The sequence below is a fragment of the Glycine max genome, chromosome 19, assembly GCF_000004515.6.
Source record: "Glycine max cultivar Williams 82 chromosome 19, Glycine_max_v4.0, whole genome shotgun sequence".
In the NCBI taxonomy this organism is placed as follows: Eukaryota; Viridiplantae; Streptophyta; class Magnoliopsida; order Fabales; family Fabaceae; genus Glycine; species Glycine max.
Window position 1 is genome coordinate 9,104,908 of NC_038255.2, and position 26,098 is coordinate 9,131,005.

The 26,098-nt window shown below is 32.8% G+C and overlaps 1 protein-coding gene across 4 annotated transcripts; it reads left to right on the plus strand.

The window, feature by feature from the left end:
• Positions 1 to 14,849: 14,849 nt before the first annotated feature.
• LOC100784366 (disease resistance protein RPV1) lies at positions 14,850 to 19,639 on the plus strand. Of its 4 annotated transcripts, none has more exons than XM_006603940.4 (5): positions 14,850 to 15,561; positions 16,155 to 17,256; positions 17,417 to 17,707; positions 17,853 to 18,653; positions 18,735 to 19,639. In XM_006603940.4, exons 1-5 carry the CDS (start codon positions 15,053 to 15,055, stop codon positions 19,272 to 19,274), a joined length of 3,243 nt encoding a protein of 1,080 aa, XP_006604003.1. In that variant the 5' UTR covers positions 14,850 to 15,052; the 3' UTR covers positions 19,275 to 19,639. The 4 variants fall into 4 exon arrangements, with proteins under 4 accessions (XP_006604003.1, XP_006604004.1, XP_006604006.1 ...); XM_006603943.3 differs by having other exon boundaries at positions 15,420 to 15,561; positions 16,247 to 17,256; XM_041012949.1 differs by having other exon boundaries at positions 15,428 to 15,561; positions 16,160 to 17,256.
• The last annotated feature ends 6,459 nt before the right edge of the window (positions 19,640 to 26,098 follow it).

The window sequence follows — 26,098 nt, forward strand, 5'->3', positions numbered from 1 at the left end:
AGAGGAAATCAGACCTACGTAGTTCTTTCTTAAGAGTGAATCAAGTGATTCTTTTTACTTGAAAGGTGATCATTTTAAGGCGTTGGACCTTAAAAATGATCCATTTACTTGGTAAGGAAAACTGAGATAAACTTTCAAATCCCCTCTTTTTTAGTGACTTTTTGTGGTCGAGCTTGACTAGGCAGGTTGATTTTAGCCTTAGTTTCTCTTTAGTTATTAGTCAATTCAATTAAGAATGAGAAGTCCCAAAGAGAAAACGTCCGATTGATTTTTTTTCGCTTCATTTTACTAAAAGGTATATTTTGATTATTATATTATTATTTTACCTCTTTTTTTATTTCCAACGTGGTTACGGCACGACCGAACGGTCGGAATTCATTTTAACAGAAATTAACGAATATTACAAATCAAATGATCGGTGGAAATTTATTTTATTTTTTTGATTAGGCAAGAGATGACTTAAATAAATGACTGAAGCCCGTCAAAAGGGGGTACGGAAAGTAAATGAAAACGAGAATAAAAGTACATGAAACAAATGGGGACCACCACGGGTACATAGAATGAATTGAAAAGCTCGGTTTGGGGTACTTACCAGTTGAAGACCGAAGAAAACGAAGAACGAACGATGAATGTCGAAGAACGGTTGAAAATCTTCGCGTAATTACCCACGGAAATGTTACGGAAGCGCCTCGGCTTGGATTTTCTTCATGGAAACAATTTTCCTCAGCAATTTCAAGAGAATACGAAGTGCCAAGAAGGCTGAACCCTTTTCTCCTCACTCCTCCCCCTATTTATAGCAAAATAGGGGAGGAGCTTGCAACCCAGCTCGCCCAAGCGAGCAAGGTTGCTTCCTCCAGAAGCAACCGCCTTCTGGAGGAAGAATCTGGAAGGCCCAAGTGGGCCTGATTGCTATTTGTACCCCCCTTTTTACTAAATGCACCCCCTTTACTTTTTTTGGTGATTCTTTTTTCGTAATGTTACGAAACTTTACGAATTTCGTAACGATACTTATTTTCTTTTCGTAAGGTTACGAATCCTTACGAATCATGTATTTACTCTTTTTTAGCTTTCGAAGAAGTTACGAAAACTCACGGATTGCGCAACAACACCTCCTTTTGGTTTCCGCCACATTACGGAATTTCACGGATCGCATAACCCTGCTTCCTTTTGATTTCCGGCGCGTCTCGGGACTTACATATTGTGCAACAAAGGGTGCCAAGTATCTTGAAGCGGCCAATCAAAGGTTGCATGTCATCAAGTAATAATCCCCGGACGAAATTAGGGTATGACAATGAATAACAAAATTTTATTTGTGTCTTGTTTGATTGGTATAATTAGTTTGTACTCATATGTTTAGTTGAGTTATCTTTCTTTCTCAAAATATGAAGATTATCATAATTGATGATGCCATGATCTATAACTTTCAATTGTTGTATGATTACTTGTATAATATGTTTAGAAGTATTTGATTGATTGTTCATGTTTTTCAAAACCATTATATTATATAAAATTATTTTTCATATATTAAAACTTTCTATGTTCATATAGGAAAGTTTTAATTTTGTATTGTTGATTTAGAAGAAGTGTCTGGTAATCGATTACCTTATCATGTAATCGATTATAGGCAGTTAGGCTAAGTGTAATCAATTACAAAATTCCTATAATCGATTACGTAATCAATTACAACATTCCTGTAATCGATTACAGAGAGTCTATGTCTATAAATTCAAAATTTCAGAAACCGCGAGAATGCGATTTCTGCAGAAACTCCAACCCAAATCCCTAAATCTTCAAAACTTGATTTCTCCCTCAATTCTCAACTGAATCACGTCCCACAAAGCCCAAAATTCATCTTTTTTTATCCTCTTTCATTTCAACTGATTGAAATTTCAAATAAATCTCTCAAATGGTGGAACCATCGAAGAAGCGAAAGGGGGTTGCGACTTCATCCGTAGTCTCCGGAACACGAAGCCACGGAACATCCAAGGCGCAGACATCTCAAATTGCTCCCTTTATATCATCTCCTACGTTGATTTCCTCAGAAGAACAACGTACCCGGTACAATTCTCTTTTCTCTTCTCGTTCCATTATAGACCCTAAGTTCGTAGACTTAGCTTTCTTTGATGATGAAGTGTTTGATTGCTTTCAAGCATTTCAAAATTCTGGTTTAATTTAGTTTATCTCCATGAAACTTCCCTTTTACCCTGAATTGGTTAAATTTTTTTATTCAAACTTGGAAATTCAAGAAGATTCCTTGATTTTCGAAGTCTATGGGATTATTATGGTCATAGACCAGTCCCTTTTCTTTGATCTCACTCAATTGTCAAGTGATGGCGTACCATTTGAGGGTTCACTTGATGATGAGTTGAAGTTTAATTTCTCTGTGTCTGATGCCCGCCGGATGGTTTGCACCAACCAAGCGGATATAACCAGAAGGCTTCTTTCCGGTTCATTGGCATTTGAATGTCGCATCATGCACTACTTGATTATGCGCATCCTTCTCCCTAGATCTTCCAACTTTGCACAGGTGTCTGAGGAAGATTTGATAATCATGTAGGTTTTCTTAACCGGTCGTCAAATCAACTGGGCCCATCTTGTGAGATATTAAATGCATAAGGCATTGCGATCAAATGCTCCACTCCCATATCCTCATTTGATTACTTTGTTTCTATAACATTTCAATGTCCCTCTTGACTCTGAGCCCTTTGTCAAAGTCAAGAGATCCTTCTCTATAGGTGCAAATGTAGTTTCCTCCTTCGGTTACCTCAAAGAGAGGGATGGTTCTTGGGTAAAGAAGGATGCTCCAGTACAAGCCACAGAAGATCGCTCTCCATCACCACATTCTCAGAGAGATGACTCTTCATCTCTTATGCACAGTATTCTTGAAAGCTTTGATGGACTTCAAACCTATGTAAGTGAGAGGTTTGATGCTTTGGAACGACAAGTGGACACGTGATTCGATGCAATGGACTCAAGAATCACAAAGGTTGAAGAAGATGTCACCATCATTTGCGACTGCCTTGATTTACCTCCACCACCATCAGTTTAGACTTTATTATTATTATTATTATTATTATATTTCATTTCTAAAAGCCTTGTATTTGGCTATATGCTTATGACATTTGAACACTTAGTATTTTTAGTATTTGCTTAGAATGACTGAACTTTTATGGATTGTGTTATATGACTAAGTGGTTTACATTTTAATTTGGTTTATTCATGTCTTGCTTCATGATTGGTTTAGAATCTTTTATGGTTGTTTTACAAAGATTGTTTTGTGTATGTCTTAAATTATGTATGTTTTACGTACTTTGGCCTTTTTGATGTTGCCAAAGGGGGAGAGAAAAATGGGTATTTTAAGAAATCAAGATGTTATTTTTTTTCAAGACTTAAAATTAAGCATGAATTCAAAAAGAAAGGGGCAGAAAGGGATGAGTGAATGGCAGAACAAAATTTGTATGCATTCTCTTGATTTCAGGATTGTCATCATCAAAAAGAGAGAGATTGTGGAAGCAATTCCTTCCAAGGTTATTTTGATAATGGCAAAGAATCAAGAGTTAAGCAAAGATTCAAGAATCAAGTTTCAAGAATCAAGATTCAAGAATAATCAAGATCAAGATTCAAGACTCAAGATTCAAGAATCAAGAGAAGACTCAGTCATGATAAGTACTAAATTTTTTTTTTCCAAAACATTCAGTAGCACAAGAAGTTTTCACAAAATCATTACCAAAGAGTTTTACTCTCTGGTAATCGATTACCAGAAGCCAACATTGATTTCAAAAGTAATTTACAAAGTTGTAATTGATTACCATGAGCATGTAATCAATTACCAATGTTTCAAAATGTTAGAATTCAAACTTCAACAATCACAACTAGTGATAAAACATTTTTCAAATCATTTTTAACTTGTGTAATCGATTACACAATACTTGTAATCGATTACCAGAGCTTCTAAACATTTTAATTTTCAAAATTTAAAATGAAGAGTCACATCTGTTGATGTGTAATCGATTACACCTTAACGATAATCGGTTACCAGTGACTGATTTCAAAAAAATGAATTTCCAAAAGTCACATTTCTTCAAGTGACTTGTTTCTGAAGATTTTTTCAAAAGTCATAACTTTTAAAGTGACTAGTTTTAAAGAAATTGCCAAGAGTCACAAGCTTTGACTTGAGTCATCAAGAGATTATAAATATGTGACCATGGCATGAATTTCAAAAATAATCTATCATCCATCTTTCAATATCTTTCAACACTTTCAACAAAACTTTCTGATTCATTTCTCTTCATCTTTCTAAAAGTTTTTGCTCAACACTTTCTCTTTCAAGAAAAGTTCTTTGTTCAAAAACTTCTACTATTCATCTTTTTCATTCTCTTCTTCCTTTGCCTAAAGAACAAAGGACTAACGGCCTAAATTCTTTTGTGTCTCTCTTCTCCCTTACAAGAGAATTCAAAGGACTAACCGCCTGAGAATTCTTTTGATTCTTCCCTTTCCCTTAAGCAAAAGATTTCAAAGGACTAACCGCCTGAGAATGCTTTGTCCCAACACATTGGAGGGTACATCCTTTGTGGTACAAGTAGAGGGTACATCTACTTGGGGATCGTTATACTGAGAACAAGAGAGGGTACATCTCTTGTGGATCAGTTCAAGTGGAGGGTACATCCACTTGGTTTTTCAAAGAGAACAAGGGAAGGTACATCCCTTGTGGATCTTTGGCTTGTAAAGGATTTTACAAGGTTGAACAGAAATCTCAAGAACCGCAGGTTGCTTGGGGACTGGATGTAGGCATGGTTTATGGCCGAACCAATATAAAATTCTTGTGTTTGTTTTCTTCTTTCCTACACTCTTTAATTTCCGCTGTGTACTTTTCTTTTACACTTTACTTTTGTTTAAATTACATAACTTAGTAGTAAAGCCTAATTGAATCTAGTAACATTAAGAAGGATAAGTTTTTAATTAGTCAAGGCACATTAATAATTAATTCAACTCCCCTTCTTAATTATTCTGAGGCCACTTGATCCAACACCCTTCACTGAACCCTGGTCATATTGGCGTGATCGGAATTTCAAAATGACGTCTCCTTTTTTAGTAGAATCTAAAACACCCCCTTAGCCCTTTATGTTTTGACAAAGGTAATTAACCTCGAATGTTGTCATTAACCTTATTTCTAAAATCTATACTAAATTTCCTTCAATTTGGGATATAGAACCTTGCGTTTAGACTGACGAACATAAACGAGAAAGGTCTCTTAGTGACGCAAAGAGAAACTGACGTAGAGCTCATGATAGGTGAGGGGAGTTTATTATAATTTACGGCTTTTGATATCATAGTTGGGGTCAGGGAACCTAACTATGGGGATGTATGCTTATCCCTATTACATGCTGATTTTCAAGAAAAACAATGTTTTGACTAATGAAATGTGATATTTTTGTTATTGATAAATGACATTATTGTTTTTATTAGACTTATGTTATCTGAAGACCTGGGGAGTATGAATCTCACGCATGAACTGTATAAGTATATATATGTGGAATGTGGGATGACATTATTGTCTTTAGAGGGGGATGGCTTAGAATTTTCAATTATCCACTGTTAGTGCATTGATGGTGCCCATGTTTCATACTTCATATTGCATGGAAATAGTATAAACTTTACCAGTAAGTACTTGTAGTTTCTCGTGAGGATGAATACTTGTACTTGGGGGCATGTCACTCAGTTTGGAACTCCCTTGAGACCTAGGCTGATCACGTGGGGGGGGGGGGGGAGTTTTCTATGCACAATAGGATGAGCTCGACACTTGTTGCCTAGTTTTCCTAAGTAAGAGGGTCGTGTGGTCACGCTTAGGTTATTTCCTTGATGAATGGTACCACATTGCATTTGAGAGTTGAGATGCATGCATCATACAGAGCATGATTGATTGGAATTATGGATGGATGATGACTACTTGTTGAGTGTATGCTGGACTAATGGATGTTTGTGTATGCATATGGTAATTGTTAATGTTTTCTTACTAATTATGGTTATTTGATTTTTGTGCTAATTTCTTTTATAATAAACTCATCCTCCCAATTTTTGTACCTTGAGGTTGGTATTTGTGATGATCGTGAACCTTTGTTCATGGGAGCAAAATGATAGCAGTAGAGTACGTGAAGTGAGATTCTTTTGTGGAGCTGCCAAGCCGACGTGATGATGTTGGGATTATTTTGGGAGAGAGTTGTGTTTTGTTAATCAACTCCTCCATAGTTGGTTCCGTAATTCTTTTTTGAATTGAGGATGTAAATCACAGATTTAATTATATGTATAAACTAATTTACTTTTCATTATGTGAATGATATGTATTGAGTTACTCTACCTATATATTGTTGAACATGTAGCCTCAGAAATCTTAAGAAGGGGTGAATTAATTTCCCGCTAACAAACTTTTAACCCCATTCTAAAAGAAATAGGCTCAGAATGCATAAGAAGCAGTAATCAATTTAATAATATTCTTTAAACATGAAAGACAAAATTGATTGCAACAAAATAAATGAGATAAGGGAAGAGAGAATGCAAACACAATTTTTATACTGGTTCGGAAAAATCCGTGCCTACGTCCAATACTCAAGCAACCCACTTGAGATTTTCCACTCCCTTTGTAAAAATCCGTTTACAAAATCTGAACCACACAGGGACAACCCATCCTCTATATTTAGGAATCCTTACAACTTAAGAGACCCTCAGTCCCTTAATCGATCTCTTTGAATGAGAAGAAAGAAAGAAGAATTCTCTCTTGAAGAGAAGGATATTACAATTGAAGTCCATGGAGAAACTCATAATGGATTTGAAGGGTCATGACTTTTGAATTTGAATTTCCATGGAGAAGGATATTACAATGTTTGTGTAATCGATTACACAGTTATAATTTGAAGGGTCATGACTTTTGAATTTGAATTTCAGGAGTTTTGTTGCTGGTAATTGATTACAGACATATGGTAATCGATTACATGTTCAAAATTCAAATTCGAAACCTTTTTCAATAGCTATTTTTCATTCTTCCCTTCTGGTAATCGATTACATTTCCTGGTAATCAATTACCAGAGCCTTGCATGACTTTGAAACCCTTTGTTCTGAGGCAAGGCTTGATCTTTAGTGAATCTTGAAACAAGGCTTTATTTGTTGAAGCAATCTTGAATTAATTTTGAAGCAAATGTTTATCCTTTGAAGCAGCCTTGTTTGATTCTTCTTTGGCATCATCAAAATTCATGAATTCATACATTCACATTCTCCCCCTTTTTGATGATGACAATCAAGTGATTTTTTTTTCGACATCTTCAAGATATGCATGATTCACATTCTCCCCCTTTGTCAAGCAAATTCTTTTTTACATCATCAAAATCTTCATTATTTACATTCTCCCCCTTTTTGATGATGACAACCACCTGTGGGTTAGGAGCAACAACAAAACAAAAAAAATATCTATTTGCATATAGTTTACTCCCCCTTGGTTTTGCAATGATTGCTTATATGAGACAATTGAAGATTTCATATTTTTCATATGTAAAAAGTTGTCTCATAAAGAATAGATATTTTTTCCTTACTATTTTATCTTTTATCTTTCTCTCCCCCTTTGTCAACATAAAAAACAAATCATTAATAGAGAGGAGAAAAATGTCACCACTTGTTGCAATGTATGAGAATCAAGTGATACCAAAAGACATTAAAACAATCATTCAATATTAATCAAGCAAAAAAAAGTACAATAACACATCAATTTCAAATTAATTTCAAATTTTAAATTTTAAATTTCAAATTCCAACTTCAACTTCCAATAACTTCCCCTCCCAACTTCCAACCTCCAACTTCCATTTTCAACTTTCAACTTCCATTTCCAACTTCCAACTTCCATTTTCAACTTTCAACTTCCAATAACTTCTACTTCCAACTTCCAACTTCCAAATTTTAATTTCAAATTTCAATTTTCAATTTTCAATTTTCAATTTTCAAATTTAACTTTTCAAATTTCAAATTTCAATTTCAAAATTTCCTTTTCTAAATATGAAATAGTTTTCTTAAAATATGAAACTAATTTGAAAAGTTTAATAGATTCTTTAAAGACAATCAAAAACTCAATCAGGAACAAACATCAAAGACAATTATCAAATACAATCAAACACAATCAATCAAAAGCTATCATCAAAACACAATAAAAAACAATTATCAAAGACAATCAAAACTCAATCAAAAATAATCATCAAACACAATTAATCAAATATAAAATATAATCAATCAATCAAACTAACAAACATTGAATATCAATCAAGCAAAAACAAACGCATCAATAAAAAAACACAATCAATCAATCATCAAATACAGTCAATCAAATTCAATCACAATCATCAAGGACAATCTAAACTCAAGTAGAAAACAAGCATCAAAAGTAATCAATCAAAGACAAGTGACCTATTGGTATCATTTGATATCACTTGTTGAGCTTGTTGATCAAGTGGCCTTTGTTGTCTCCATAAATCATATATTCACTTTTCTCGAGATTCACTTTTCTCGGGGAGAAATGTGGCCTTTGTTTGTTGTCTTCATAAATCACATATCCACTTATCTTGGAGAGAAATATGAATAAACTTTGATGCATGCCATGTGTTTGGAGAAATTGCTATCAATGTATCGACTTTGCTCTTCTTCATTTTCATAGTCTTTCATCATGATACCCAGACTTATGATTTTATTCTCTAAATCACTTGAAGAATTTATGACACTATCTTCCCAAGTGATGTATCCTTTCTTTTCTTTCTTCTCTTTGAAATTCCTCTTGTCAGATTTTTCATTCTTCTTTTGAAGAAAGGACAATTGAATCTCATGTGTCCAGATTGATCGCATTCAGCATTTCGGGGCTAAGGAGGAAACTTTTTCTTTCTTCTTTCATCATCATCTTCTTTCTTCTTTAGTTTTTTTTATGTGGTTGCATTTCTCTCTACCATTGTAGGAATAAAGGAATCAAATTCAATGGCTTCCCATATCTTTAAATCTATGGCTTCTTCAAAGATCTGCATTCAGGTTTTCTAATAATGATAACCCTCACCATTGAACATAAGAGACCTATTAATAGAATTTCCCTTCGGAAATGGAAAGTTAGATGAGGCCATATCTATTCTTGAAGTTTTTAAACTTTATACAAGAAATCTGCTCTGATACCACTTATTGAACATGTGGCCTTAGAAATCTTAAGAAGGGGTGAATTAATTTCCCACTAAAAACTTTTAACCCCTTTCTAAAAGAGATAGACTCAGAATGCAGAAGAAGCAGCAATCAATTTAATAATATTCTTTAAACATAAAAGACAAAATTGATTGCAACAAAATAAATGAGATAAGGGAAGAGAGAATGCAAACACAATTTTTATACTGATTCGGCAAAATTCGTGCCTACGTCCAGTACTCAAGCAACCCACTTGAGATTTTCCACTCCCTTTGTAAAAATCCATTTACAAAATCTGAACCACACAGGGACAACCCATCCCTTATGTTCAGGAATCCTTACAACTTAAGAGACCCTCAGCCCCTTAATCAATCTTTTTGAATGAGAAAAAAGATACAAGAATTCTCTTTTGAAGAGAAGGATATTACAATTGAAGTTCATGGAGAAACTCTTAATGGATTCGCAAGTGTTTGCCTAAGAGTTTCTTTTGAGAGAGCATTTGGCAATGAAGTTCTCTTGGAATCTCTCTTATTTCCTTTTGAGAGGATAAGGCATTTTGAACAAGCAAAACTCTCTCTTCAAAATTCGTGCCCAAGTCACCTATTTATAGGCCTTTGATGGTCATTCACAAATCCAATCAAAAGATGTGATTGTTGGCAGATTTTCTAAAAACTCTCCACTGGTAATCGATTAGAATGTTTGTGTAATCGATTACACAGTTATAATTTGAAGGGTCATGACTTTTGAATTTGAATTTCAGGAGTTTCATTGCTGGTAATCGATTACAGACATATGGTAATTGATTACATGTTCAAAATTCAAATTCAAAACCCTTTTCAACAGCTCTTTTTCATTCTTCCCTTCTGGTAATCGATTACACTTCCTGGTAATCGATTACTAGAGCCTTGCATGACTTTGAAACCCTTTGATGAGAGGCAAGGCTTGATCTTTAGTGAATCTTGAAACAATGCTATGTTTGTTGAAGGAATCTTGAATTAATCATGAAGCAAATGTTTTCCTTTGAAGTAGCCTTGTTTGATTCTTCTTTGGCATCATCAAAATTCACACACACACACACACACACACACACACACACACACACACACACACACACACACATATATGTATGTATGTATTCATTTAAGTAATGATGTGTTGTTTGGTGAATGTATATCCTGAAAATTTTACTTTCATTTTTCAAAAGCAAATTAACGGAGTTTTCAATTAAAAATTGAAATTTTTGTAGTTTAGAGTGGTGATATCGTAGCGACGAGGCAGGTCGTTACACTTATTAACCGGGGATATCTTTCTAGTCCTTTCCCTTATCTTATGGAAGTTGCTTGATTCAGATTAAGAACATTTTGGCATCGAGTGTTGCTAATCCTCAAGGCCATTGATATAGTTGCAAGCTTGATATAAATAACTAGTCACCTCGATCTAATGCAAAGTGAATATTTTTATATTAATTATTTGTGTCTCATGGTATTATGCTGAAATCCAAACTTGATATTTTACTCAAGTTTGTATCACCACACTTATAATGTTGTTTGTATTTTGTCATTGTCACGACCCACTCTTGGGACATGACTGACGCACAGACTACGACTTCCTTAGTCTGGCCAGCCTATCCTATACAACATAACCTGTAAAAGAACACAATATATATATCTAGACAAATCCATATGTTGGTATCTCATCTCATCCATTTAATAACAAAGTGGTTTATAATTACTAATCACCAAGTGTCTCAAAACATCATAAGTTCATCATCATCATATCTATAAGAGAGAATCATTTACATTTCAAAATACAAGAATTCTCTCTAAATCTCCTACTACCTTGGCCCCTATAGCTGCATTATACTGGAGTTACAACCAAAATATCCATCAGACACAATGGGGACCTACCAAAAAGATAATCAAGTTCCTAGGTGTGTCAGCAAATCCCAGGAAATCGATTACTCCACTACTGGGTATCTGAGAAAAGAAGTAACATAAAGGGGTAAGTCACAAGGACTTAGTGAGAGCATAATATACTAAGCAAACATGAAAGAGAGCACCCACCATTTAACATGAATCCTTCCATTTCAAAAGATATTAAAATGACATTTAAATAAATAATGAACGAAAGATACACTTGCTTTTAGAAATCCATGTACACAAAGAATATACATTTCAAAACTTCTGATAACTTGGTATCCTAAAATAATTACTTTAAAATCAAGTATTTATTCTACTATGTGCACATAGACCACATTATCTCTTCGTTGTGGTGAACGGTAATTATATAACTACAACATTTAGCTCGTAGGCTGCATTATCTCTTCGTTGCAGTGAACGGAATATATAAATATACTATGAGAATTTAACTCATAGGCTACATTATCTCTTCGTTGTAGAAAACGGCATATATAATTTACTATATAAAAAAATCAACTCATAGGCTATATTATCTCTTCGTTGTAGCAAACGGAAATATAATCATTATACTATGAGAAATCAACTCATAGGCTACATTATCTCTTCGTTGTAGCAAACAACATATCCTTCATGAACTCAACATAAATAAAATTGAACAAACAGTTCGACATTCATCCTTATATATTATCAAGATCTCAAAATATATATCAAAGCTCACAAAAAATATATATGTTCGGAAGTATACTTGTTCCTCCATAAATGAACTTTAAGGAAATCGTTAAGTATATTAGCTACTCACCTAAATAACGCAATCATTGACTTCTACCGTTGTTAGGAAGATCAACCACTATATTTTCCACAGAACCTAAGCATTTACATAATAGAACAAGGGATTAGACAAAATCCTCAATTTTTGCAAACCTAGGGTTTTGAGAAAATCACAATAATCTATAATACTTAGTTTCTAACTCTTTTTCTCATAGCTCATGACTAATCAGTGTTATAACATACTCATCTAACATAATGGGTCATAAACATTTACCTTAAAGAGATCAAACAGAAAAACCTAGGAACTGTATAGTGTTTTCCCCTTTTTGTCGTCACCTCTCCGTGCTTGGAAAAACCCAAAGGTGTAAAAAACTTGCAAATTTCAGAACCATGGGAGGAGATGAGTGAAAAATCAAAAGATTAAATTTTTGGGGGAGAAGGGATAAGGTTAGAGAGGTGTGGTTGCTGCAAGAAGAAAAAGAAAAGAAGTTTTCGGAAATGGGGGAGCTCTCGGGAGTTTTAAAAAAAACTACAAGGGAGTGGGTTTTGTTATATTATTATTATTATATTATTTTTTTTCTCTTTCCTTTTTATTTAAACGGTGTGTTTCAGTCATACTTTTTGAATTTCAATAAAAGCTATTAGATGCATATAAAATTCTTGACTTCAAGTTGTCAAAGTAGTTCTATGTTAATGAAACTGTTAGAATGCAAGCTAGTTTTATGATTATCAGAGTAGTCTTGTAGAGAAGGTTATTTTATATATGTTGTAAAGCTGTTTTCTGGTTGTATTTACCTACTCTAAGTAGATTGTAGGTGCCTAGGCTATATAGCCTTTCTTCTACCTTTTTAAATCAGCTTTGTTATATATAGAGAAAAAGGAGGGATCAACTTACTCAAATAATAACTCTTTTAGAGTTATTCTTCATCCTCACCATCTATTTTCTCCTAGTTATTTTTAATCTGATTTTGGTTTCCAGTCATAGGAAAATTATACTATGATGGTAGAGGATGCTACAACATGCTATGTCTAGGTTTTGCACAAGTTGATAAAACTCTTCACTTTGCACAAGTACAAGTGAAAGCATAAGAGGTACATTTACCTATTTAGGTGGTATTCAATGATATAAATGTTGTAAATAAGGATGTTGGTTTGAGTTTGGCGTGTCTTGACCTTGTGCATGCATTGTTAAGGATGTATTTAGACCTACTCATGTTGAACAATGTCGTGTATTATTTAACTCTTGTTTAGTAATTAAAGATTCATTGGGTTCCACCTTCTTGCCTCTTTTATTAATGAATTACACTTTTGCTTTTAAAAAAAATATTTTTCTCAATGATTATTTTGTTTAAATTGTCAAATTCTGACAAATATTTGAATAAATGAGTAACAATAATTTATAAATGAAAAATTAAATTAAATTAACTAAGAATTATATATATATGAGAAGAAGGTATTTTATATGAGAGTGAGAAGATTAAATCAAACCATTAACTATACATGAAATGCCAAGATTTCATGTCATCTGACCACTTAAAAAGTCATGTGATTTTTTGACATTAAATCTCAACTCTTCATATATGGTTATACGTTACAGATTTAATCATCTCACTCTCATATAAGATATTTTCTCTCATAATATATATATATATATATATATATATATATATATATATATTAATCTTTAATTTAACTATGAATTAAGGAGGAATTATTGACTAGGAAATAATTTTTAAATTACTATAGATATAGGAAAATTCGAGCTATACATTAATAACTACAAAATTACTATGAAAACAACCTAGTTACATAGCTAGAAACAAAGAAAATTGAATAATATATTACCGCAAATCAACTAGAGAATAAATTATTTTTCTTAGTTAATTAGCCACTTATTTCATGCTAACACAATTGTAGCAATTTTGTAGTTAATTCTTTTTACCAGAGATTAGCTACATTTAGCATCCCTAAAAAAAAAAGGCTACATATTAGTTACTTATTTTGTTGTTGCTAATTTAAAAAATTCTTGTAGAGTTTATAACACAATTTGATAATTAAATAAGGATAGCTAACAAAAATAATAGTTTCATATAAACTCACAAAAATGTATGAATTTAGCTAATAAAATTGAAGTTAATTTCGTGTCAATGGAGTTCCAAATAGCAACATTTCTCTCAGGCATTACATCAAACAAGTTTTTGGCACTCTTGAGATTGCTCACATCTAAAACACAGAGCGGTCAAGCATTACATATAGCCCATATAATCTTTTTCGAGGAGTGTCCAAAGAGGTTGACAATTGTATAAATGTCATAATATTTAGAAGCATAAAGAATTACCAGTAGTCTAAGCGGTTATCTCTTTGTGGTAATAAAGTCTAAGCGGAGACTGATTTGAATGAGATGATGTGAAGAGATCGATAGGTGCCAAAATGATGAGAACAGCAGGAACCCATTCAACGTGTTAGAATTAAAGAGTTTTTTCTTTTTTAATTCAACATCATTTGTTAGTATTGGTTATTTTATTATATTTAAAAGGTAAAATTGTATTTTTGGTCTCTCAATTTGTCTCCAGTTTTGATTTTGGTCCCCCATTAAAATTATTCACGAATTTTGTGGATGTTGAATCCATGAAAGATGAAATGCATTGTCGTTGTCATTGATCAATCAGAACATGGCACGTGACAGTCAATATCCTGGATTGGAAAACCAAGATTGTGTGATTAAATAAAATAAGAGGACAAAATTTATCAATAATTTTAAAGGGGAACCAAAATCAAAATTAAAGACAAATTGAAGGACTAAAAATGCAATTTTGCCTATTTAAAATGAGGTGATAATTTGTGCTTGGGTGTGTCCATCACCTCACATTTGGGTTAGTCTACCCAAGTCTTTCTCAAAGAAGACAAGACATACGATGATATGAAGCTTCGTGGATTTATGTTTGAAGTGCCGTGAGTTAAAAGTAACTCCTTTTTTCCACGTTCACGCTCATCACAACGCTTGTTTTTCCACGTTCACACTAATTTGAATCTTTGTGGATTTTAATATTTTATGTTACACCAAACACATTGAAAAATGCTCCAAGATAGTCTGTGTTCTTGAATGACTTTGACGACCCAACACTCCATTCACAATCATACTAAGTTAACTAATTAACCTTTTTTTAGTTCTCATGGCTATGCAATCATCCTCATCTTCCTTTAGTTACAGATTCAGCAACGATGTGTTCCTCAGCTTCCGAGGGGAAGATACTCGTCACAGTTTTACCGGCAATCTCTATAAAGCTCTCTCTGACAGAGGAATTCACACCTTCATCGATGACAAGAAGCTCCCTAGAGGAGACCAAATCAGCTCAGCACTTGAGAAGGCAATTGAAGAGTCCAGAATATTCATCATCGTGCTCTCTGAAAACTATGCATCGTCCTCCTTCTGCTTAAACGAACTTGGTTACATCCTTAAGTTTATTAAGGGGAAGGGCCTATTGGTTTTGCCTGTTTTTTATAAGGTTGATCCTTCTGATGTGAGAAACCATGCAGGTAGTTTTGGAGAGTCATTGGCTCATCATGAAAAGAAGTTCAACGCTGATAAGGAGACTTTCAAGTGTAACCTGGTGAAGCTGGAGACATGGAAGATGGCTCTTCACCAAGTGGCTAACTTGTCTGGTTACCATTTCAAACATGGGTACCCTTCGTTGCCAATCTTTAACTTATTTTATCTTAATTCATTAATTTTCACTTCTCTAAATGTATTTTATGGTTAGGTTTAATTATTAATTGGATCCCTGTATTTTTTTCGCACTTTCCTGTTTTGACCCTATACATCAAAATTGTAATTTTTAGTTACTGAATGAGCAAATTTTTTGCATTTTGGTCTAGCGATTAAGACAGTCACTAACGTGGCTGACAGTATCCTTGCGATGACTGCCACAAAAATCTGGTTATTTTACAAAGCCACAAAAATTTTGTAGTAGATTTATAGTGTTTTAGACAACTAACCTGCAGGGACCAAAATATATATCATCCGGTCCTTTTTATAAGAAGGACTGGAGGGAGAATTTAATTTGCTTGTCTAGGGGCTAAAGCATACATTTTCTTGCGTATAGGGTCAAAACAGAAAAGTGTAGACCAATATAGAGACAAGATTAATAATTAAACATAATGTTGAAATTTAAAGGGATGAAAAAAGTTTATTACCTTGAACAGCATACATACATATCAAGATATGGAGGATGACTAGTTTTGTTTGACTTCTCACAAATTTCTCTGATTGATTAGGGAAGAATACGAATATAAGTTTATTCAGAGGATTGTTGAGTTGGTCTCTAAGAAGATTAATCGTGTTCCTTTACATGTTGCGGATTATCCAGTTGGACTAGAGTCACGAATGCAAGAAGTAAAAGCACTTCTGGATGTTGGATCTGATGATGTTGTCCATATGCTGGGGATACATGGGCTGGGTGGAGTAGGTAAAACCACACTTGCTGCTGCAGTTTATAATTCCATTGCTGACCATTTTGAAGCTTTGTGTTTCCTTGAAAACGTGAGAGAAACTTCAAAAAAACATGGGATACAACATCTCCAAAGCAACCTTCTTTCTGAAACAGTTGGAGAGCATAAGTTAATAGGTGTGAAACAAGGAATTTCCATAATACAGCATAGGCTTCAGCAACAGAAGATTCTTTTGATTCTAGATGATGTTGACAAAAGGGAGCAGCTACAGGCGCTTGCTGGAAGACCTGATTTGTTTGGTCTTGGCAGTAGAGTCATCATCACGACTCGGGACAAACAATTGCTAGCATGTCACGGTGTTGAACGAACATATGAGGTGAATGAATTGAATGAGGAACATGCTCTTGAATTACTTAGTTGGAAAGCTTTCAAGTTGGAAAAAGTTGATCCATTTTACAAGGATGTTCTGAATCGAGCAGCAACTTATGCTTCGGGCCTTCCATTAGCTTTAGAAGTAATAGGTTCCAACTTATATGGAAGAAATATAGAACAATGGATATCTGCTTTAGATCGATACAAAAGAATCCCTAATAAAGAGATCCAAGAGATACTTAAAGTGAGTTATGATGCTTTGGAAGAAGATGAGCAAAGTGTTTTTCTTGACATTGCTTGTTGTTTCAAAAAATATGGTTTGGTAGAGGTTGAAGATATACTTCATGCTCATCATGGGCATTGCATGAAACATCATATTGGAGTGTTGGTTGAAAAATCTCTCATAAAGATTAGTTGTGATGGTAACGTAACACTACATGACTTGATAGAGGACATGGGTAAAGAAATTGTCAGGCAAGAATCAGTCAAAGAACCTGGGAAACGTAGCAGATTATGGTTTCCAAAGGATATAGTTCAAGTTTTAGAAGAAAATAAGGTGAATAAGATTGATACTTGAATTATCTCTTTTGATTATTATATCCTTATGTCCCAATTAATTTTTTGGTTTATAATATGTGCATTTCTCTGAATATTCTTGTTGAAGTCTTGATATTTATGCATGTATTGTGGTTGATTCATGATTTTTGTGTTAAAAGGGAACTAGTCAGATTGAAATAATTTGTATGGATTTCCCCATATTTCAAGAAATACAAATAGAATGGGATGGGTATGCCTTCAAGAAGATGAAAAAACTCAAAACCCTTAATATCAGAAATGGTCATTTCTCCAAAGGTCCCAAACATCTTCCTAATACATTGAGAGTTTTGGAATGGAAGAGATATCCTACACAAAATTTTCCATATGATTTTTATCCGAAGAAACTTGCTATATGCAAGTTGCCTTACAGCGGGTTTACATCACATGAGTTGGCTGTCTTATTAAAAAAGGCAAGTGTATCGAGTTCATTTCCTTGATTTTGTATCTTTACAAGTTTAGTTTAATGTTATTTATTTGTTTTTTGTTTTATATTAATAAATTCTCTTTTAGTTTATTCATTTGCTTTTTCTTTCTTTCCTTTTTTTTATGTTGCAGAAATTTGTAAATTTGACAAGTTTAAATTTTGACTACTGTCAATATTTAACACACATACCAGATGTATTTTGTCTCCCACATTTGGAAAATTTGTCATTTCAATGGTGTCAAAATTTATCTGCAATTCACTATTCAGTTGGGTTCTTGGAAAAACTTAAAATCTTAGACGGAGAAGGTTGCTCCAGACTTAAGAGTTTTCCCGCCATGAAGTTGACCTCTCTTGAGCAATTCAAACTTCGGTATTGTCACAGTCTTGAGAGTTTTCCAGAAATATTAGGAAGGATGGAAAGTATAAAAGAACTTGATTTGAAAGAAACTCCTGTAAAAAAATTTCCACTTTCATTTGGAAACCTTACCCGGCTTCAAAAATTACAACTGTCTTTGACCGGTGTTAATGGAATTCCCCTTTCCAGCCTTGGCATGATGCCAGATCTGGTCTCTATTATAGGTTGGAGATGGGAATTGAGTCCATTCCCTGAAGATGATGACGGTGCAGAAAAAGTGAGCTCAACCTTGTCTTCAAACATTCAATATCTTCAGTTCAGATGCTGCAACCTAACAGATGATTTTTTTCGAATAGTTCTCCCATGGTTTGCTAATGTGAAGAACTTAGACCTACCAGGAAATTCTTTTACAGTTATTCCCGAATGCATCAAGGAATGCCACTTTTTAACTAGGCTTAATTTGAATTATTGTGAGTTTCTTCGAGAAATTAGAGGGATTCCTCCAAACTTGAAATATTTCTCTGCAATAGAATGTCGATCTTTGACTTCTTCATGTAGAAGCAAGTTACTGAATCAGGTATTGTTTTTAAGTATTTGATTTGGTCATTTATAGTGTATTTAATGTTGCTAAAATTAATGAATTATTTATCACTAACAGGATCTGCATGAGGGTGGTAGTACCTTCTTTTATTTGCCAGGAGCCAATATTCCAGAGTGGTTTGAGTTCCAAACATCAGAATTGCCAATATCTTTCTGGTTTCGTAACAAATTGCCGGCCATAGCTATTTGTCTTGTTATGGAACAGGTGTGTGCGTGTGAGTATTCTTCCTCGTCAAAAGGTGACACATTGAGACCCTTGATGATCCCTACTACATTTAGACTCATGTCACCCATCGTGATCATCAATGGCAATGAACAATTTTTGTTTGACAGTTGGGAAATGGTCCGGATGGGAAGTGATTGCACATGTCTTTTTGATCTGCGGGAGACAATACAACAAAATAATTTAAATGAAACACTTTTGGAAAATGAATGGAACCATGCAGTTATTAAATGTCCAGATCTTAATTTTGGCCAAAAATCTATAAAAAACGGAATCCACTTATTGAAACAGGAAAGTAGCATGGAGGATTTTCGATTCACTAATCCTTTTAGAAAAAGAAAATTGGTTGATGATTTCAATAGTTCAGAATCATAAAACCAACGGTTTCTGTGAAAGTAAAGATGAGTGGACTCAATTTGTGCAGCACCAACAACTTATGATTTGAGTTTTTTATATGTCACACATGAGGAACTGGGCAAAATTGTTTGGCATCTCTTCCTGCACCAGCAGTCAACAATACGATAATGAGCAAGACGATTCGAGTTCAACTGGTGTTAATGTAGATAAAAGACAACTTGGTAACTAGTTTTATTTTTCTAGTGCTTACTTGAAACTGATTTAAGTTTTGCAGTCAAGTATGTTTTAGATATGTAACTTGTCTTTGCTTTCATTGAAAATAGATTGTTCCAAATTTTACACGTAAGTCTCTTAATACAATTATTGTTCCATATTTTACTTAATTTGTATTCCAAATCTCTGGTTTTATATAGCAATTTCAACTGTATGCTTGGTTTAGAATCTAAATTCTATACCCCTTCAGATATGTTTAAAGTGTCTGTTAAATAAATGTTCGAATTTTTTGGGTCCTTAATAAATTTTTTATATTAATTTTTTTATATATTGAAATTTTTGTTTTGACTACCATCAATTAAGGAATAATGTCACCTTATAAATTGATTTTGTCAATATTATCAACTATTCTGATATTGATATGTCATCACTTAATTAATTATAGAGATTCAAAACAAAAGTTTGAATATATCATACTCACAACAACAAAATTTTTATTAGCCATCCATAATAAAATTTGATCATTTATAAAAACATTAAACATATTTAAGTCTTTATTATTATTTCATTTAAAATCAATGACAAAATCTTTCGATAATTCTATCTGTTCAACTTTCTTGAGTTGCCATTGTTAAAGCACTAGGATCGGCCTAGCAATGGAAGGTTTGGAGTAGTAAATGTGAGGTCTTAGATTCAATCCTATCTTTGTATAAAAAAAAAAAAAAAAAATCTTCTCCTTAACGTTACACCTTAGGATTCTCTCCACTTCAATATGCTGCTGAGTATCATGTGGCTGCTTGCTGTGCTTGTTTCACACGTTATGACAACTCTTTTTTTTTAGTCATACCATGTCACGTCAGTTTCAAGAATTTTAGTAACTTTATAGCTTAATGGTGTGAAATTCTTTAATAATATAAATAACTTTCACATCTTTATATTTCTTTAAACAATTAAATATATATTTTTATCTCTAATAAATAGTTAATTTTTTATTTTTTTATTTTATTTCTTAATAAATTTTAATTTTGTGTTGAATCTCTAATAAAATAATAATTTTATTTTCATTTTTTGATATTTTATTTTGGTCGATGATAAATTGACAAATATTCTTTTAGTCCCGACCAAAGACAAAATATAAAATTATCTTTTAACAAGAACTTAACATAATAATTTTTTTAAATGACAAACACAAAAATCAAACTATGATTATTCAAATTAAAAACCATTCTTAACTTTATGAACCACTTAAAAATTATAGTTGAAGTTTCTCTAACAATTCCAAATTTGGAATTCAGACCTCAGCTTTAATGTCAACAAAATCTTATTGTTCAATCAAAATAATAGCAAATAATGATGGATTTTAGATGAAGTAATTGCTGTGCAGCAAAGATATTCGATTAGTTATATTTGGGTAAATAGTCACTTTTGTCCCTCAATGTGTAATTCGCTGACAAATGTGTCCTTGAAAGATGAAAATACAAAATTTAGTCCTTAAAAGTATAAAAAATACAACAAATATGTCCGGCCATTAATTTTCGTCCGTCACTATTAATAAAATAGCCTAGGTGGCACGGAGGGACAAATTTGTTACTAAAATGATTGTTAACGTGAATTGTCGGCATAGGGACATATTTGTCATAATATTTTTTTGACTTTTGATCTTCCCATTCTGTTGACAAATGTATTCCTGGAAGATGAAAATACAAAATTTAGTCCCTGAAAGTATAAAAAGTGCAAAAAATATGTCTGGACGTTAATAAAAAAATTGTGACTAATTACTATTATTATTTGTTAATAATTTACTGCTTCTATTCATTTAGCACTTATGCAATATATTTTTTAAATTTCTTTTTGATATATATATATATATATATATATATATATATATATATATATATTATTCTGATTTCCTTGTCAAACCTTAATCTTTGTTGTTAAAAAGACTTTATCTTATATCTTATATTTTGATAAATTTAAGAGCCATAAGTTCAACCATGCTTGTAAATAACATGCTTGTATATAATACTATCATTTATATATGTTACATTAAAGCTATAAAACTTTCGTTCAAAATCAGTCATACTTTGGCGTTCATACTTAATTCAGTATCTCCAAGATTTGTTATTCTACTACTATATATTATATTTTATATGGTTGAACTTATGGCTCTTAATCTCATCAAGTGCTAGAGAATTTTTCATTAACACAATCTAATTCTCTCCAAGATTTGATATAATTTTATCAAATTTCTACTAAATTTCTACTATCTCATATCTTATACTTTGAGAAATTTAGTAGAAATTTGATAAAAGTATAAGATATAAGATAAAAAAAATTTAATAACAAAGATTAAGGTTTGACAAGAATCAAAATAATAAATATATATATATATATATATTAAAAATAAATTTAAAAAACATATTGCATAAGTATTCAACGAATATGAACAGTAAATTATAAACATATAATAATAATAATAATAATAATAATGATAATAATTAGTCACAATCTATTATTAACATCCGGACATATTTATCGTACCTTTTACACTTTCAGGAACTAAATTTTGTATTTTTATCTTCCAAGGTTGTATTTGTCAGCGGATTACACATTGAGGGACAAAAATGACTATTTACCCATTACATTTTTAACAAAAGTTTAAATATGTTTTTATCCCTAATAAATATTCAATTTTGTAATTATTTTCTAATAATTTTTTATTTTGGGAAGAATCTATGATAAAACAATATTTTTATTTTTGATCACTTACACTAATTTTTAACTCCTAATAAATTAGTAAATCTTATGTTTGCTTTACAATAAATATTTTTCATTTATTATTAATACAAACTAAAACAAAATTTACTAATTTATTAGAAAATAAATAGAAAATTTTCTAATTTATTAAGGACTAAAAAAATATTAAGGATAAGAAATAAAAGAATTATTTTATTAGCAACATCAAAAATTTATTAAGAAATAAATATATTGAGTATTTATTAAAGATAAAAACATATTTAAACGGTATAGTAAATAATGTTGGCGCGGGAAGAAAATGCCAAAGAAGTCAAACACTTCAATGAATAATTATTAATCCATCAAAAGCAATGTTACCTAAACATAGACGGTTGTTCTATTTGAAATTTTGTTCTTTCCATGAATGTGATTTCCTCCATCAAAAGTTAAAAATTAAAATTCTTGCATCCAAAACAACTACACAAAAGAAGTTACCGGCTGTTTTAGTTAGTTAATTCCTTTGTGAAAGTATAAAATTTAAAATGCAAAGAAATTAAAACGCAAGAAAAAACATCTCATATAATGGGTGGGAACTTCTATTGTCGCTTATAAATTAATAGGTTCAAGGCTGCTTAGAACCTGTTCGATAAAATGATTTAGAGAAACCTGGTTCTAAGTACAGTTACTTACAACACACTCATTGATGGGTACTGTAAGGTGGGTGACTCAGAGGAAGCTTTTGGTTTCAAGGAGAGGATGAAGGAACAAAATGTTGGACATTTTAGTGTAATTGATCTCTTTATTATGTTAAAATAAGAGTGCACGCTTGTTTTAATGTAATAACGAGATGTTCGGTTTAGGCAAATTTTGGAAGTTACATGGAAGTTACTAAAACTTCCATCAACGGTTGGAAGTTACATGGAAGTTACTAAAACTTCCATCAACGGCAGTTTTTTTAAAAAAAAAAAAAACTTCCATCAACCGCCAAAAACCACCTGTTCTTTGATCATAAATAATCATTCTGGTTCAGAAAGCATAACGGGTGACAAAACATACAAAACCAAAACAAAACTCTTGAATTATAATCTTCTGATTGTATCCGATTGAACAATTTTGGTTGAACCCCGAAATTTGATTCAATCTAAAAGTGTTATACACGACTTTAGATTTATCCAGTATTATCTCGATTTTAAAATTAACCAACAAAAGATTGAATCAAATTTTTTGAGATGACAAACGATAGTTCGAAGATGACAAGCAAGTTTGCGAAGTTGGACAAGTTTGAAGGGCAGGATTTCAGAAGATGGCAGAGAAGATGCACTTTCTCTTGACAACATTAAAGGTGGTGTATGTGTTGAGTACACCGATGTCGGTGTTTATGGAAGACGAAACTCTGGATCAAACAAGAAAGCGTTCGAAATGGGAGAACGACGATTACATTTGTCGTGGACACATTCTGAACGGTATGTCTGATTCTCTCTTTGATATTTATCAAAATGTTGAGTCTGCTAAGGAATTATGGGACTCTCTTGAATCCAAGTATATGGCAGAAGATGCCTCAAGTAACAAATTCTTAGTTAGTAATTTCTTTAATTACAAAATGATTGATTCGAGGCCTGTTATGGAACAATATAATGAACTGCTGCGGATTTTGGGTCGGTTTACTCAACATGATTTGAAAATGGATGAATCCATTGCAGTTTCATCTATAATTGATAAACTGCCTTCTTCTTGGAAAGACTTCAAGCATACCTTGAAACATAAGAAGGAAGAGTTGACTCTGGTTCAACTCGGTAGTCATTTCATGATTGAGGAGTCGCTAAGGGCTCAGGAAATTGACAAAGTCAATGATAAAAATGTAGCAGGTTTCTCTTTCGTTAATATGGTAGAGGAAAGTGGAACAGTTAAGCAAAATTACAATGCTAAAGGTAACAAACGAAAATTTCAAGGAAATAAGAACAAAGGTCCAAACAAACAGACAAAATTGTCATGTTGGAAGTGTGGGAAACCTGGTCATTTAAAGAGGGATTGCCGGGTGTTCAAAGGAAAGAACAAGGCTGGTCCAAGTGGGTCTAATGATCCTGAAAAGCAACAAGGTCAGATTGTAGTGAATAATTTTAATTCGAATACGAATTCAAATTATGTATCACTAATATCTTATGCATACTATGTGCAGGATGATGACGTTGCTTGGTGGTTTGATTCGGGAGCAACAAGCCATGTGTGCAAAGATCGTCGTTGGTTCAAGGAATTTAGACCAATCAATGATGGCTCTATTGTGAAGATGGGCAATGTTGCAACTGAACCAATCCTAGGATTAGGTTGTGTGAATTTAGTTTTTACTTCCGAAAAAATTTTGTATTTGGATAATGTCTTATTTGTACCTGGTATTCGTAAGAACTTATTGTCTGGTATGGTTTTAAATAATTATGGTTTCAAGCAAGTACTTGAAAGTGACAAGTACATCTTGTCAAGACATGGTTCGTTTGTTGGATTTGGTTATCGTTGTAATGGAATGTTTAAATTAAACATTGATGTTCTTTTTGTTCATGAATCTGTATGTATGGCCTCGTGTAGTTCTATAACTAATATAACAAAATCAGAAATTTGGCATGCTAGATTAGGACATGTTCATTACAAAAGATTAAAAGATATGTCAAAAACAAGTATGATTCCTCCTTTTGATATGAACATTGAAAAATGCTAAACTTGCATGTTGACCAAGATCACTAGGAAACCTTTTAAGGATGTTAAAAGTGAGACTAAAGTCTTAGACCTTATTCATAGTGATTTGTGTGATTTGCATGCTACTCCATCATTAGGTCATAAAAAATATCTTGTTACTTTTATTGATGATGCATCAAGGTATTGTTATGTATATTTATTAAATACAAAAGATGAAGCTCTTGATAAATTTTAAAATTTATAAGAAAGAGGTAGAACTTCATCAAAATGGGCTAATCAAAACTCTTCGTACGGATAGGGGAGGTGAGTATTATGATCCATTTTATTTTCAATCTACTGGAATAATTCATCAAACTACAGCTCCCTATACACCACAGCAGAATGGTGTAGCCGAAAGGAAGAATAGAACCTTGAAAGAAATGGTGAATTCCATGTTATCCTATTCGGGTTTAAGTGAAGGATTTTGAGGTGAGACTATGTTGACAGCCTGTTACTTGTTGAACCGAATTCCTAACAAAAGGAATAAGGTTACCCCATATGAACTTTGGCTAAGGCATATAGTCAAGTGTATAATGGGAAGTCTAGACACTTGGGTGTTAGACACAACATGGTTCGTGAGTTAATCATGCATGGTGTGATATCAGTGGAGTTTGTGAGAACTCAGCATAATTTGGCCGATCATTTAACCAAAGGGTTAAGTAGAGATCTCGTGAAAAGGTCGGCTGTGGGATTAGGATTAAAGTCCATTTGAAATCTCTTATGTTAAGATACCCAATTCCCATTTAATATGACATTAGGTGCTGAATTCAATGTGGAAAGCTTAACATGTAGAGATTGGAATACATCATCGAAAGTATCCCAAAAGGAATGTGTTCGGTTCTGTAAGTTAAGGAGGTTGAAGTATAACTTCTCAATGGTTCTTTTGAAAAATTGCATTTGCAGGTGCAAGAAAGAAAAGGACTACCTATATAAGCATGAAGTTTAACCGCTTCAAGAAGCTGGGACTTGGCTTTGATATGCTTATGAAGGATAGGGGACACAGGCTAGTAAACTAGTGTCGAGCAAGAGTAAGGTTATAAACTATTGTGCAGATTATCTTCATGTATTCATTATGAATAGAAAGGGTTCAATCCTTAGTGACACCCTGATATTCGAATATTTGAAACATGTAATTTGCTAAGATGAAATTCAATCGTCACGATATTTCA

What these genes read in the sequence shown, in the direction of transcription:
- LOC100784366 (XM_006603940.4), top strand. Translation starts at nt 15,053, where the DNA reads ATGGCTATGCAATCATCCTCATCTTCCTTTAGTTACAGATTCAGCAAC. An exon ending in AAGTTTTAGAAGAAAATAAG is followed by an intron (nt 17,257 to 17,416) that starts GTGAATAAGATT and finishes TTGTGTTAAAAG; the next exon opens with GGAACTAGTCAGATTGAAAT. An exon ending in TGGCTGTCTTATTAAAAAAG is followed by an intron (nt 17,708 to 17,852) that starts GCAAGTGTATCG and finishes TTTATGTTGCAG; the next exon opens with AAATTTGTAAATTTGACAAG.